Below are 15,601 nucleotides of genomic sequence, written 5' to 3' on the forward strand. Positions count from 1 at the left end.
GGTGCGATCGAGGCGTAAAACCCAGAGGCGCAACATCTTGAGACTTCCAGGATCCTTGTGAAACAGACCAAGCCGGGGTTTGGGGTTTGAGAAGTCAATGAGAGAAGTGAAAACATCTTCCATAGCTGTTTCTTAGGGATCCAAAACAGTACATCATATAACATTATTACACCACTACATATCTACAATACAACATGTATAATACCACCATACAACAATATTGCAGTAAACATGTGTGTAGAGTGCGTGTGTCTGTTGCCTGGTATCTCTTGTGGCATTCAGCAGGTCAGCCATCAGGGGGAGACTCGTCGAGGCCTGGTGACAGACGGAGAATACATCACGAGGCGATGGCTCCATCTGCTGGACGTGCCAGGTCTCGACGGGATCCCCGTCCAGGATTAATTGGGGCTGATTGGGGATTGGTTAGTGATCAAGGGATAATTGCTCACCAGCTGTACACGTCCCATAAAGCTGCCAGAAAGGCAGCACACAGGAGAGACTGGTGGAGGAAAGGACTCCCGTATAGTTGGGGACAGTACCAGAGGTAACAGGAAGGAGTTCACCTTTGACCCCCACAGGATACAGCAAGACCCGGAGGCCATAAAATGGTATCCTGGAGAGGGTCTCTTGGGGAAAACCTATTATTTTCTTTTGGACTATTATTTTAATAAACACCTTTGAAACTGAGCTAATCCTACTCTGTGTCTGATCTGTGTACACGTTTTGACCCAACCCCCTAGTCTGCAACACTCTTCACAGTCCCCGTTGTTCCATAAGGTTTATTTTTACCTGCTTTTTAAATCGGATTCTACTGCTACCAGTTACCTGATGTGGGATAGAGTTCCATGTACTCATGACTCTATGTAGTACTGTGCGCACCCCATAGTCTGTTCTGGACTTGGGGACTGTGAAGAGACCTCTGGTAGCATATCTTGTGGGGTATGTATGGGTGTCTGAGCTGTGTGCTAGTAGTTTAAACAGACCTCTGGTAACATATCTTGTGGGGTATGCATGGGTGTCTGAGCTGTGTGTTAGTAGTTTAAACAGACCTCTGGTAACATATCTTGTGGGGTATGCATGGGTGTCTGAGCTGTGTGCTAGTAGTTTAAACAGACCTCTGGTAACATATCTTGTGGGGTATGCATGGGTGTCTGAGCTGTGTACTAGTAGTTTAAACAGACAGCTCAGTGCATTCAGCTTGTCAACACTTCTTACAAAAACAAGTAGTGAAGTCAATCTCTCCTTCACTTTGAGCCATGAGAGACTTACATTTATATTATTAATGTTAGCGCTCCGTATATATTTAAGGGCCAGCCATGCTGCCCTGTTCTGAGACAATTTCCCCAGGTCCCCCTTTGTGGCACCTGACCACACGAATGAACAGTAGACCAGGTGCGACAAAACTAGGGCCTGTAGGACCTGCCTTGTTGATAGTGTTAAGAAGGCAGAGCAGTGCTTTGTTATGGACAGACTTCTCCCCATCTTAGCTACTGTTGTATCAACATGTTTTGACCACGTATACAATCCAGGGTTACTCCAAGTGTTTTAGTCACCTCAACTTGCTTTAGTGAATGATTTGTCCCAAATACAATGCTTTTTAGTTTTTGAAATATTTAGGACAAATGTATTCCTTGCTTTACTCAAAGCCATTGGCAAGTAATTAGTAAAGATTGAAATAAGTAAGGGGCCTAGACAGCTGTCCTGGGGAATTCCTGATTCTATGATTATGTTGGAGAGGCTTCCATTAAAGAACACCCTCTTTGTTCTGTTAGACAGGTAACTCTTTATCCAAAATATAGCAGGGGGTGTAAAGCCATAACTAGGGCTGTGGTGGTCATGAAATTTCATCAACCGGTGATTGTCAAGACAACAACCATCGGTCTCACGGTAATTGACCGTTAATTCACATAAACACATTTAGCATCTCCTGGCTTCCACACACTTTTTAATACATTGTAAGGCTGCATGATGCAACTCTAATGATGATTTGAAAAAAGTTGCTTGAAAGGCATTAGCTCTGCTTTGTTTTTTTGTGCAGGCTGTACACACTACTGTACATCAGTCACTCATTCACAATTTGACAAGCACTTGATAATGCCTACAATTTCATGCCGGCATTCCCTTTGTGTGGCCGTAATGCACCCTAAAAAAATCCACCCATCAGACTATTCTTGATTTAATCTTGTCTTTACATATACTAAATAATGTGTGAAATGTATTTTGATTTAGAAAGGATTATTATCAGAAATTTGATCCTCCTTTTTTCAGTAGAGGCCATCACTCTTTTCTCACGCAATTGCATAGCCTATTGAAATGTTGCGCAACATGAGCTCATGGGCTCTCATGAAGGGTTTGATTCGATTTTCGAATACATTTGCATTGGTGTCAGTGATTAGAGAGACAATAGAGTGTTGAGTACCAGGCAGTTAGTACATTTGGTAGGCTACTAATGAGCATCAGAGCTTGGAGAAGCCTAATTACCGTGACTAAACGGTCACGTGGAATTTGACTGCCTTCATAACTCGTGACCTCCGGTGTGGCGGTAATGCGGCCACAGCGACAGCCCTAGCCATAACACATACGTTTTTCCAAAAGCAGACTTTGATCGATAATGCCAAAAGCCGCACTGAAGTCTAACAAAACAACTCCCACTAAGGGTTGGTAACAGGCTGATTGGTCAGCTATTTGAGCCAGTAAAGGGGGCTTTACTATTCTTTGGTAGTGGAATTACTTTTGCTTTACTCCAGGCCTGAGGGCACACACTTTCTAGTAGGCTTAGATTGAAGATATGGCAAATAGGAGTTGCAATATCATCCACTATTATCCTCAGTAATTTTCCATCCAAGTTGTCAGACCTGGGTGGCTTGTCATTGTTGATAGACAACAATAATGTTTTCACCTCTTCCACACTCAAAATAACAATGCTTATCTTTCATAATTTTATCAGTTATAATTGGATGTGTAGTGTCAGCGTTTGTTGCTAGCATGTCATGCCAAAGTTTGCTAATCTTGCTATTGACAAAATCATTAAAGTAATTGGCAATATCAGTGGGTTTTGTGACGAATGATCCATCTGTTTTAATGAATAATGGAGACAAGTTTGCCCTTTTGTCCAAAATGTAATTTAAGGTGCTCCAAAGCTTTTTACTATCGTTCTTTATATACTTTTGTCTGTGTTTCATAGTATAGTTTCTTCTTTTAATTCCGTTTATGTAACGGCAGACCTCCTCCTCTTCATCAGAAGATCGAACCAAGGCGCAGCGTAGTGAAATGACATGATTTATTGAACACGACGGAAAAACAAACTAAACTTACATAAACAAACAAAACAAATAAACGATGCAGACAGACCTGAACGACGAACTTACATATAACGTGAAGAACGCAATGAACAGGAACAGACTACATAAAACGAACAAACCGTAAACAGTCCCGTATGGTGCAAACATATACACAGACACAGGAGACAACCACCCACAACGAACACTGTGAAAACGCCTACCTAAATATGACTCTTAATTAGAGGAACGCCAAACACCTGCCTCTAATTAAGAGCCATACCAGGCAACCCAATAAACCAACATAGAAACAGAAAACATAGAAATGCCCACCCAACTCACGTCCTGACCCACTAACACATAAAACTAACAGAAAACAGGTCAGGAACGTGACAGTTTAGTAATATGATTTCTCAATTTGCAGTATTTTTGCCAATCGGTTGTGCAGCCAGACTTATTTGCCATTACTTTTGCCTCATCGCTCTCAACCCTACAATTTTTTAATTCTTCACTCAAACTCCAGGCATTCAAGTTTTTACAGTCATTGTCTTAATGCGGGCATGCTTATTAGTAACTGGAATAAGCAATTTTACAAATGTGTCAAGTGGAGCGTCTGGTTGCTCCTCATTACACACCACAGACCAGCAAATATTATTTACATCAACATAAGAAGCACTACACATTGTATGACCTCTTGTACACTACTAGGCACAGCCTTTGAAATGTTGGTTTTCCTAGATATGGCTACTTTATTGTGATCACTACATCCAATAGATTTGAATACTGCTTTAAAGCAAATTTCTACAGCATTAGTAAAGATGTGATCAATATATGTTGACGATTTCATTCCTGTGCTGTTTGTAACTACCCTGGTAGGTTGACTGATAATCTGAACCAGGCTGCAAGCACTGGTTACAGTTTGAAGCTTTTTCTTGAGTGAGCAACTTAATGAAAGCCAGTCAATATTTCAATCACCCAGAAAATATACCTCTCTGTTGATATCACATACATTATCAAGCGTTTCACACATTATCTAGATACTATTAGCACTTGGTGGTCTATAGCAGCTTCCCACAAGAATGGGCTTTAGGTTAAGCAGATGACCCTGTAGCCATATTACTTCAACAGTATTTAACGTGAGATCCTCTCTAAGCTTTAGTGAAATGTGGTTCAGAATATAAACAGCAACACCTCCACCATTGGCATTTTGTCTTTTCTGTAAATGTTAAAACCATGTATTTCTACCACTGTATCATCAAATGTATTATTTAAGTGAGTTTCAGAGATATGAATTCCATCTGTTACTAGCAAGTTATTGATTTCATGAACCATGTTTCTTAGGTTACATATGCTAATGTGGGCTCATTATGTTTGAGCTGAGTGGACTTCCTACTAGGGCACACCGCCTCAGTGCTAGCAGCTGAACTCTGGTTCATAGGCACATGATTACTGCATACAATAACTGTAGGATCAACAGAGGCATTCAGGGCAGTTAGAGGGACATTGTGTCTGCAAACGCCACTGGGGTAATGTACATTTGCTGCAGCATTATGACCACTCAGCGACAGAATGGTAGGGCCTAACTGAGCTGGGGTCATCGATCAGTCATTGTCTCAACGCATCCTTGAAATGCATGGACAGAGTCCAGGAGCCAAGATGATTTGGATGGACTCCATCATTCCTGTAGAGCATTTTCTGTTTTTCATTTTCTCTAAATCTAAAAGGCACAAACTAGATTTGAGTCATTGTAATAAGTAATTGAAAATGCTATTACTCCAACCTTGTGAAAGTAACAAACTAACACGTTTTCGTTTGTCAAAAACAACTTTATTTCAAGAGTGCCTTTGATTTGACAGCCTGCACATGCGCAGTTCGGGGCGGGGCGACCGTAAGACCCAATGATGTTTCTGCGCATTCACTTAGCTAGCCAATGTCGCCATTGCATCGCCTACAAGTGTGATCAGGGATTTCTATTGGAGAAGCAGTTTATGCCCATCTTCATACTGTAATGTCTTTGGTGCACCTTTAAATCATCATGTCCCAGGAGACACCAACTGGGAGGAGGTAAATGTTGACCCAAACCAGTAACACAGGGTCAGGGGTTCTATTCACAGAGTGTCTTACAGTAGGAGTGCTGATCTAGGATTAGTTTAGCTTTTTAAATTATAATGAATGGACAGGAGTGATCTGATCCTAGATTAGCACTCAACCAAGATGCTTTATGAAAACGGGCCCAGATACATTCCCATCTGCCTAATAGGTCAGGATAGGGTTGTTGTAGGAGGCAGGAAATAGAGCTGATCGGCAGATTTAATACATTCTCTAATATGAATGACATCCATTTTTTTAAAAGTACTTTATTACAACAAATGATTTGCTGCATTATATAGATTGTCAAAGACATAATAGGCTACTCCAATATTCTAACATGCAGTTGTCAGTACAGATAGAAGATAGTGGCCCAAATATCCTGTGTCATTGTTAAACAATTGAATTAGAACTCGTTGTTCAGAAATCCAAATGTGTGCTCTGTGCTAGATACAGCAGTGAGGGAGTTTGATTACCGTAGGCTGAACCTTAGTGCACCGGGCTATGGCCTGTCATGTGATTGGCTCACACCCGTGAGGCAGGATGGTCTCAAACTGATGCAATCACTTTTCACCTGGTGCAAACTCCGCCCACCCGGGCCAGCATAATAAAATTCCCTCATTGTAACGGCGAATAGCCATCCAAAAAAAGTGAGCACCAAAATGATCTTACAAATCAGATAGTGAATGATGCTTTACACTCCACACACACATTGTTACTTTCCTCAGCTACAAAACCAAATAATGTTGCTCAAACAGAAGGGGAAGTAACAAAGTCACTGACACAACCAAAACGAAACTGGCAGGGTTTTAGGAGGGGTTCTGAAAGACACTCGTTGGGGTATCCACTGAAAGTTGACTAGTCACAACTGGAACGTAAATGACAATCACCACGAGCACCCACTAAATTTGCCCAAGAAGAGGCCAACAAGAAAAACCCACACCAAACTTAAAAGACAGGAAGCAAACCAAAAGGTTGAGCAAAACAAATACAGGGAAGATCAGACAAATGAACATTTTTCTATAAATGAAATAGGGAGAGCCAACTAAAAAGGTGTTGACCGGACATCCACATTTCAAGACAACTGAAGCACTGGGCCAGCCCAGGTGTAACACATACTGACTAACGAGGTGACACAAATCGGTGCTATACATCCTAAAGTCCAATAAATTGAAAAAAACAAAACCTTTAACACACAACTACAGTTGTTTTGTTGTCAAGTGGCAGGAAATATAATAATTATTTACAAGTTGGATGTAACAAGAAATTCACATGTGAGTAATCATTTGTAATCATTTGTTGTTCTCACTTCAGGCTGAAGCTTTTGTGTGAGTGCTCATATGAGACTTCAAGCTTCCTTTATAACCAAAGCATTTGTCACATTATTTGCACTGGTAAGATTTCTCCCCTTTGTGAACACGCTGATGAAGTCTTAAATAGCTTAATGCGATGTAACCTTTCTTGCATACAGGACAGATATATGGTCTCTCTCCTGTATGAGCTCTCATATGCAATGTCAGTTCTATCTTCTGGTTGAAGGCTTTGCCACAGTCGTTGCACTGATAAGGTCTCTCCCCTGTATGTATCCTTGAATGAACGGTCAAGTTGCTCTTCTGGTTAAACATTTTGCCACATTGTTTGCATTGATAGGGGTTCTCTCCTGTGTGTGTCATTGAATGGATGGTCAAGTGTCCCTTACGTGTGAAGCTGTTGCTACATTGTTTACACTGATATGGCTTCTCTACTGCAGCAGAGTACTCTGGATGAACTGAGAGGGGCTGATCACTGGTTGGTTCTGGTACTCTGTAGCCCTCTACATCAGGTTCTGTTTTGATCTCTTCAGTTATGATGATAGGTAGAATACCCCTCTCTCCGTCATCCACAGTTTGGTTTTGGTAAAGATGCGAGGGCTGAGGTGGGTCCTCCTGACTGAGTCTGAGCTCCTGTTGTTCCTCTTTAATCTGTGTGGGTTCTGGGTCCTCCTGCCCCAGACTGGGGCTCCACTCCTGCTGCTCAGGGGGAACAGAGGGAGTGAGTAGCTGGAAGTCTGGAGGTAAAAAACCAAACATTCAGTCAATATTGACTTCTTAATACAATACCTGTAATTTTGTTTGGAAGACCTCTCTGCACTCAAAAAAAAAACTATTTTTGTTGACTAGTCTACACTACAGCACGGAAAAGGCTATACTGACACTCCTGACCTACAAAAATATATTTAATTTCAGAATTAGTTAAAATTTGGTTAAGTTTATCGTTAGGGTTAAGGTAAGGGTCAGTTTTAGATTTTGGTTAGTTGTTTACCAGACAGTGGTAGGGCTGGGCGGTATATCGTATATTACTATATACCGGCATTGATGCATAGCTAGTTATCTGGCTAGCTAGCTAATAAATGTACTGAGTCAGAGCAAACTTAGCTAGCTATACAGCCTGATACCAGTGATGGTGTAGGCCTAAATCAGCATGCTGTTTGTGCAACAGTATCTTCTAAATCAAAGAGGAATAGGCAAAGCTTGAATATGGTAGCTACATGAAGTAGCTACGAGAGAGATTATAGGGTACCCAAGGAAACACTGACCATCACTTTGGTTCCTACCCTGTCACTAACTCCTCCCTGGTATTTTTCTTTGTGTCATGTCAAACAACACTGTATTCAAAGTGTCCACTATTATCTTCTAGCTATAGAATTGGAATAATCATTATTTTTCCATGATTCCAACAATTCACCCAAGTGTTGATCTAAAATCGCAAGTTTTTAAAAATGTATTTGACCATTATTAAACTAGGCAAGTCAGTTAAGAACAAATTCTTATTTTCAATGACTGCCTAGGAACCGTGGGTTAACTTCCTTGTTCAGGTTTCAGAAAGACAGATTTTTTTTACCTTGTCAGCTCTGGGATTCGATCTTGCAACCTTTGTTACTAGTCCAACGCTCGAACCACTAGGCTACCTCGATTTTTTTTGTCCATATTGTGCAGCCCTACTTGGCAGTGTGGAAATAATCTCAAATGAGTGCAGGAAATTATTTTGAGTTGAAGTTTAATTTAACAGTATAAAACAATTAGAATGAGTAAGACCCATTGAAAAAACTTAGAATGTATGTGTTGCCACCGTAGGGTCAAGCACTACTCATAAAGCAAATGTCTAACTTTTATTATTCAAAAACATAAAGTACTGTCAACATTTAGAAAAATACTGTGATATGATATTTTGTCCATATCACTCAGCCCTAGTATTTTGTTTAAAAAAAGTACTTATAAAAAGAAGCTGTTACCATGTTCCAAAGCATACTATATAGTTTCTGTTTCATAGTTGTAACAAAGGCACTCCACAAATAAAGTTGATTTTACAGTGGAATTTGTGTTTTTACATATAGCCTACATCAACTAATGAAAATGCTATTTTGTTACTTGGAATCAGGGAACAAATATTTACCAATGTTACCAAACACCATCATGAACACAATCAAATTATTATTTCAGTGATAACATATGAAATGTATTAATTACACTGTTAGAATTTTGCAGTCAGAATGACTGCTCATTTGCATAAAGGGGGTCCCTCGAGGCCCAGCGGTTCTAGTGTTTAGTATATTTAAAACCAAATACTTTTACTCATTAGTACTATATTTGACTAGGATTTTCACTTTTATCCGAGTCATTTTCTATTATGGTATATTTACTTTTACTCATGTATGACAATTTAGTACTTTTTCCACCAATGCGCAGACTCATCCTCTAGCTTGAAAACAGAAATCCAAACTCTTGCGGTACAGTAGCTCCATGTAAAGTAGTTGAGTAGCATGGTAAGAACCCGAAGAAAAAGAAAAAAAAACACCAATCTAACCGTCTAACGGTTAGACTCTAACCCATAGTAGAGCGCTTTTGACGTACCCACTTCATTATACTCGCCCTTAATCCAGTCGCCATATTGGGATGAAGCTACACCCTTCACCTCCCCTTTGGCATACCACAACGTGCCACATTAATCTAATCTATTGGTCTACAAATCAAATCTCGTACAACAACTGTATTTCACTACAAACCTGCTATGTGTGACGTTCTCTCTGGTTTGGTAGCCATGTCCAACAGCATCCGTAGACGCTCGTTCTCCTCTGCTGAACGGAAGACTTCTTCTTGATACTCCGCTATGGTCTTCTCCACGACCCCGAATATCTCCACAGCAGCTGCGGATAAACGCTCGGTGACGAATACATTCAACAACTGTAGTTTTGACATATTGGAAATGGTTATGAAAGTGTAGCTGTTCGTTTTGTCAAATGAATATTGGCTGAAACCTTTCTCTAAGAATCTGCTTAGCGACCTTTGAACAACAATTTCTAGTTTTTTTTAAACAATTGATAGTGTTCTCCTTTCACAAAATCTGGTCGACAGAAACAAAATACTGCATTACATTAGCGCCACCTGCTGTTTTGGAGCATTTCATGGAAAACCGGTTATTGGATCCAACCCATTACCTGGACAAAGCAGAGTTTTGCCCTCAGTTTCAATGTGGGTCCCAATACTCCGTTTTATTCATGCCTTTGCCTTGTCTGTTAGTACCTTCTAATTAAAGTTGCAATAGAGCCCCACAGTGGAGGTATCATAATACCCATTAAATCTAGTGGTCAAACAGGGAAATGGTTCAAATCGTTTTTCCACCATTCATTTTTCCCATAGGGAATTGTAGTTCTTTATGAAAGCCACATTAGTAGCTAATTAGTGTTTCATTTTTGTGGAGTAAATACAGGTGAATATATATATATATTAGTACCAGTCAAAAGTTTGGACACCTACTCATTCAAGGGTTTTTCTTTATTTTTACTATTTTCTACATTGTAGAATAATAGTGAAGACATCAAAACTATGAAATAACACAGGGAATCATGTAGTAACCCAAAAAGTTTTAAACAAATCAAAATATATTTTATATTTGAGATTATTCAAAGTAGCCACACTTTGCCTTGATGACAGCTTAGCACACTCTTAGCATTCTCTGCATCACCAGGCCCAGCAAATCAGAATGAGTTTTTCCCCACAAAAGGGCTTTATTACAAACAGAAATACTCCAAAGGTTCATCAGCTGTCCAGGTGGCGGGTCTCAGATGATCCCACAGGTGAAGAAGCTGGATGTGGATGTCCTTGGCTGGCGTGGTTTCACATGTTCTGTGATTGTGAGGCTGGTTGGATGTACTGCCAAATTCTCTAAATAGATGTTGGAGTCAGCTTATGGTAGAGAAATTAACATTGAATTCTCTGGCAACAGCTCTGGTGGATGTTCCTGTAGTCAACATGCCAATTGCACGCTCTCTCAACTTGAGACATCTGTGGCGTTGTGTGACAAACTGCACATTTTAGTGGCTTTTTATTTTCTCCAGCACAAGGTGCACCTGTGTAATGATCATGCTGTTTAATCAGCTTCTTTATATGCCACACCTGTCAGGTGGTTGGATTATCTTGAAACTGAAAAATGCTCACGAACAGGGATGTAAACAAATTTGTGCACAACATTTGAGGGAAATAACCTTTCAAGGATCTTTAATTTCAGCTCATGAAACATGGGACCAACACTTTACATGTTACGTTTAGATTTTTTTCCAGTATAGATAACCACTGACTGTAGTTACGTGTACAATGCACATTACCCTCCTTACAAGTAAAAAAAAAACTAGCACATAATAGCATAATGAATGTTGTGACCTCTTTATTGAAAATTTTTCTTTATAAACATCGCATGCCACAGATTTAGGACCTGAATGTAGAAATCTTGGTCTGCTGGCCAGTGCCCAAAATCTTTGTTATATCCCTGCATGTCAGTACCTTTCAGACAATCCCCCTATCACTGTTGGTCCTCCTCAGTGACCTTATGGCTGAAGGTTTTAACTTTCCTCTTGAGAATTAGAATCAGAAGTAGTTGTGTGGCTCATTGCAATACTTCACCTCTTCTGGCAAATAGTAACCTAGACTGTCCTGATCATCTAGTTGAGCATTCCAGATAATTCCTCCATTCCAGCAGAAATGTCCCATCCACATAGTAGGATTTTAGATGTGCAGATAGACCAAAGCCCAGTCTATTTTACTGTTACTATAGTTAAGTCTGTGGGTTATGGTATTTTAATGTAGATGTTATCATTTCAGTAATCAATTTAGCTAGCTGGTAAAAGTAACATTTGTTGTTTTTCAGGTGGATGGACCGGAAACCCAGTGACAACACTTGGGTCTGCAGCTGCCATTTTCCGGTGGGAAAGAGAAAAGGCCCTGTATTTACCAGAAAAGGTAGCTCATCCACCATGGCAGAAGAGGAAGATCCAGACTGTTGATTGGGAAACAAGAACAAACAATGCGGCATGAGGATTGGGTGTTGAGTATGAGAAACAATTTGTTTTCTGTCCAGATAAAGATGGTGATACAGCATTGAAAAATACCTACCACTGACCATGTCTCTTTGTTTTCCAGTCCAACAGGAGTGCATCCCTCAGTCCATCCAGTGCGTGGACATCCCGTGCCAGTGTGATCCGGTTGTGGAGACTACAGCAGAACAAGCCTGTAGACAGACAGGTCAGTAACTCATTAAATATGATACAATATTGTGTAAAACAGTGAATTTGTAGATGCATCAATTTTCACTTTGTGTCCCCTTTTCCCCATGTTAAACACATAGATATGATATGCGGAACATCAGGCTCACCCCACGAGAAGCAGTGCATGATCAACGCAACCCTCAGCAAGGAGATCTTCTGGAAGTGATGTACTCTCTCGCTCTGGGGGTAAGACATCATTTAAACATCACAGATATAAATTCCCACTGTGCCCATGATGAAATGCAACTGTGAATTGTGCTGTACTATTGAATGAAACAGGAAATGCACTCAGACCAGCCTTTGTGATTGAACTTACGTTAACTACATTACTTTAGTTGGCTGCTTTGAGCAAAACTTGTCCAGTGCATTCGAAAAGTATTCAGACCCCTTGACGTTTTCCACATTTTGTTACGTTACAGCCATATTCTAAAATGGATGAAATTGTTTCCCCCCCCCCAATCTACACACAATAGCCCATAATGACAAAGCAAAAACAGGTTTGTTTAAAATTTTGAATTATCACATTTACATAAGTATTCAGACCCATTATTCAGGACTTTGCTGAAGCACCTTTGGCAATGATTACATCCTCGAGTTATCTTGGGTATGAAGCTTGGCAGACCTGTATTTAGGGAGTTTCTCCTATTCTTCTCTGCAGATCCTCTTAAGCTCTGTCAGGTAATGGATGGAGAGCGTCACTGCACAGCTATTTTCAGGACTCTCCAGAGATGTTCGATCGGGTTCAAGTCCCGGCTCTGGCTGGGCCACTCAAGGACATTCAGAAACTTGTCCCGAAGCAACTCCTGCATTGTCTATGCTGTGTGCTTAGGGGCATTGTCCTGTTGGACCCCAGTCTGAGGTCCTGAGCACTCCGGAGCACTTTTTAATCAAGGATCTCTCTGTACTTTGCTTCGTTCATCTTCCCCTTGATCCTGACTAGTCTCCCAGTCCCTGCGCTGAAACACATCCCCACAGCATGATACTGCCACCACCATGCTTCACCGTAGGGATGGTGCCAGGTTTCCTCCAGACGTGACACTTGGCATTCAGGTCAAAGAGTTCAATCTTAGTTTCATCAGACCAGAGAATCTTGTTTCTCATGGTCTGAGAGTCCTTTAGGTGCCTTTTGGCAAACTTCAAGCGGGCTGTCATGTGCCTTTTACTGAGGAGTGGCTTCTGTCTGGCCACATAAAGGCATGATTGGTGGAGTGCTGCAGAGATGGTTGTCCTTCCTGAAGATTTTCCCATCTCCACAGAGGAACTCTGGAGCTCTGTCAGAGTGACCATTGGCTTCTTGGTCACCTCCCGGACAAGGAGGTGACCATTTTCTCAGTTTGGCCGGGCGGCCAGCTTTAGGAAGAGTCTTGGTGGTTCCAAACTTCTTCCGTTTAAGAATAATGGAGGCCACTGTGTTCTTGGGGACCTTCAAAGCTGCAGAATGTTTTAGTACCCTTCCCCAGATCTGTGCCTCGACTTAAACCTGTCTTGGAGCTCTACGGACAATTCCTTCAACCTCACTGCTTGGTTTTCCCTCTGACATGCACTGTCAACTGTGGGACCTTATATAGACAGGTGTGTGCCTTTCCAAATCATGTCCAGTCAATTGAAATTACCACAGGTGGACTCCAATCAAGTTGTAGAAACTTATATAAGGTATTTATGTTTTATCTTTTATACATTTACAAAAGTGTCTAAAAAACTGTTTTCGCATTGTCATTATCAGGTATTGAGGAGGAAAAATGTGATTTAATCAATTTTAGAGAAAGGCTTTAACATGTCAAAATGTGGAAAAAGGGAAGAGGTCTGAATACTTTCCAAATGCACTGTATGCCCGTTCGTGGCTGCGGGTGAGATGGGTGTTTTTCCCCGAGTGTGTGCTGTGCCCGGCCAGAACCTTGGACACTTACATTACACAGGCAATACGACAGTCTGATTGGCTATTTGTTTGCTATAGTGAGAGAGTTCTGGGACAGAGCCTACAGATCCTAAAGACTCTCACATTGGATTGTGGACACTATTACTACAGTATATTGGCTGGACAGCCAGCCTCTGACCTCTGACCTCTGTTGTAGTAGCATATTCTACTAGAGGAGTAGCTACATGGTGAACCCTGATCTGAGGAGTTTCCCCTCAATTACATTTTCGCCCCGGCCAGTTGGGCATCGTATAGCACCTTTTCTAGGTACTATCAAGTCAATGTTACTCCTGTCAATAAGGTCGGGACGGCTGTGCTGGGTGTTGCCTTCACTTCCCTGAGTGGGGACGGAGGGACACAGCAACTATGACTGCCCTGAGCTCAGTTCTATGGGACTTTGTTCTCTGTCTGGCCCTTACATAGTTCACCGATTAATATTGTATTGTGATACCATATTGGAGTGATCCAATATAGTGCAACATAATGAAGGTTACGTATGTAACCAAGGTTATGTGAGCTACCGAATCACTCCAACCCTCTTTGTCGGTGATCTATGGCACCTCGAAAAAGGACACGAGTGATCCGGTAGCTCACATAACCTTGGTTACATACGTAACCTTCGTTATGTTGCACTATATTGGATCACTCCAATATGGTATCACAATACAATATTAATCTGTGAACTTTGGAGGTAGTGCGGCGGCAGCTATTTAAGGGGTTTCACCGCAGCCTCAGCACTACCTGTTACAAATCTGAAATCCTTACTCAGAATGTGTCCTGCTGCGCGGAGGGATACCTTATTGAAGGATACCATATTGGAATGATCCAATAGCTCACATAACCGTGGTTACGTACGTAACCTTTGTTCTTCCTGACACTGCTATGTTCTTCTCCACGGCCCCGAATATCTCCGTAGCAGCCGCCGAGAAACGCTCGGTGACAAACACATTCAACAACTGTAGTTTGCACGTATTGATGATGGTTATGAATGATGATACTTTTTTATGTCCGTTACAGGGCGTTCCAGGAATGCTCCATAGAAGCCGCCGCCAGAGATTTTTCAACTAACCTGTTCTTGGCAGCGAAAATTCAGAAAGATACTACATCCATGTTTTGTTTCGAGTGAGATATGCCTCTTCCATGTGTGTAGATCTTTGTTTTGGTCGCACTTTGTTACGCGCTGTCATCTACTTCTACAAGTGGCCGTTGACGCTTCGCATAGAAATTACTAGTTCCTGAAAAAATGCTGGGAAATGTTAGGTGTGTGGCAGCTAAAATGGCGAGGAAGGGTATAAAAGGGAAGGGTAACTCGCAGGGTATAAAACATGGATTTAATATCTTGTTTTTGTAGAACCACCTGCAAATGGAATCGAGAACTAAGAAATTATCGCCAAGAACAGGTTAGTTAAAAACATCTATGGTGGTGGTTTGTGTGTGTCTTTCCTGTAACGGCCAGTAATGGACACCAAAAACCTTGAGGTGAGGAGGAGGATTATTTAAGATACTGTTTGAAAGTTTTCAGATGTTTTTGGAAGATGGGCAGTGACTCTGCTGTCCTAGCTTCAGAGAGAAGCTGGTTCTACCATTGGGGTGCCAGAACAGAGAAGAACTTGGGCTGAGTGGGAGCTGCCCTCCTGTAGGGGTGGGAGGGCCAAGAGACCTGAGGTGTCAGAACGGAGTGCTCGGGTTGGGGTGTAGGGTTTGAGCAAAGCCTGAATGTAGGTAAGGGAAGTTCCTCTTGTT

At 41.4% G+C, this 15,601-nt stretch overlaps 1 protein-coding gene across 1 annotated transcript; it reads right to left on the reverse strand.

The window, feature by feature from the left end:
* Positions 1-5,570: 5,570 nt before the first annotated feature.
* LOC129840342 (zinc finger protein 25-like) lies at positions 5,571-9,773 on the reverse strand. Its single transcript, XM_055908146.1, has 2 exons — positions 9,409-9,773; positions 5,571-7,413 (listed from the first exon to the last, which is right to left on the reverse strand). The coding sequence occupies exons 1-2, from the start codon at positions 9,599-9,601 to the stop codon at positions 6,749-6,751; spliced, it is 858 nt and encodes a 285-aa protein (XP_055764121.1). The 5' UTR covers positions 9,602-9,773; the 3' UTR covers positions 5,571-6,748.
* Between the last annotated feature and the right edge of the window lie 5,828 nt (positions 9,774-15,601).

The sequence above is a fragment of the Salvelinus fontinalis genome, chromosome 41 (assembly GCF_029448725.1).
Source record: "Salvelinus fontinalis isolate EN_2023a chromosome 41, ASM2944872v1, whole genome shotgun sequence".
Classification (NCBI taxonomy): Eukaryota; Metazoa; Chordata; class Actinopteri; order Salmoniformes; family Salmonidae; genus Salvelinus; species Salvelinus fontinalis.

What these genes read in the sequence shown, in the direction of transcription:
- LOC129840342 (XM_055908146.1), bottom strand. Translation starts at nt 9,601, where the DNA reads ATGTCAAAACTACAGTTGTTGAATGTATTCGTCACCGAGCGTTTATCC. An exon ending in GAGAACGTCACACATAGCAG is followed by an intron (nt 7,414 to 9,408) that starts GTTTGTAGTGAA and finishes TTTTACCTCCAG; the next exon opens with ACTTCCAGCTACTCACTCCC.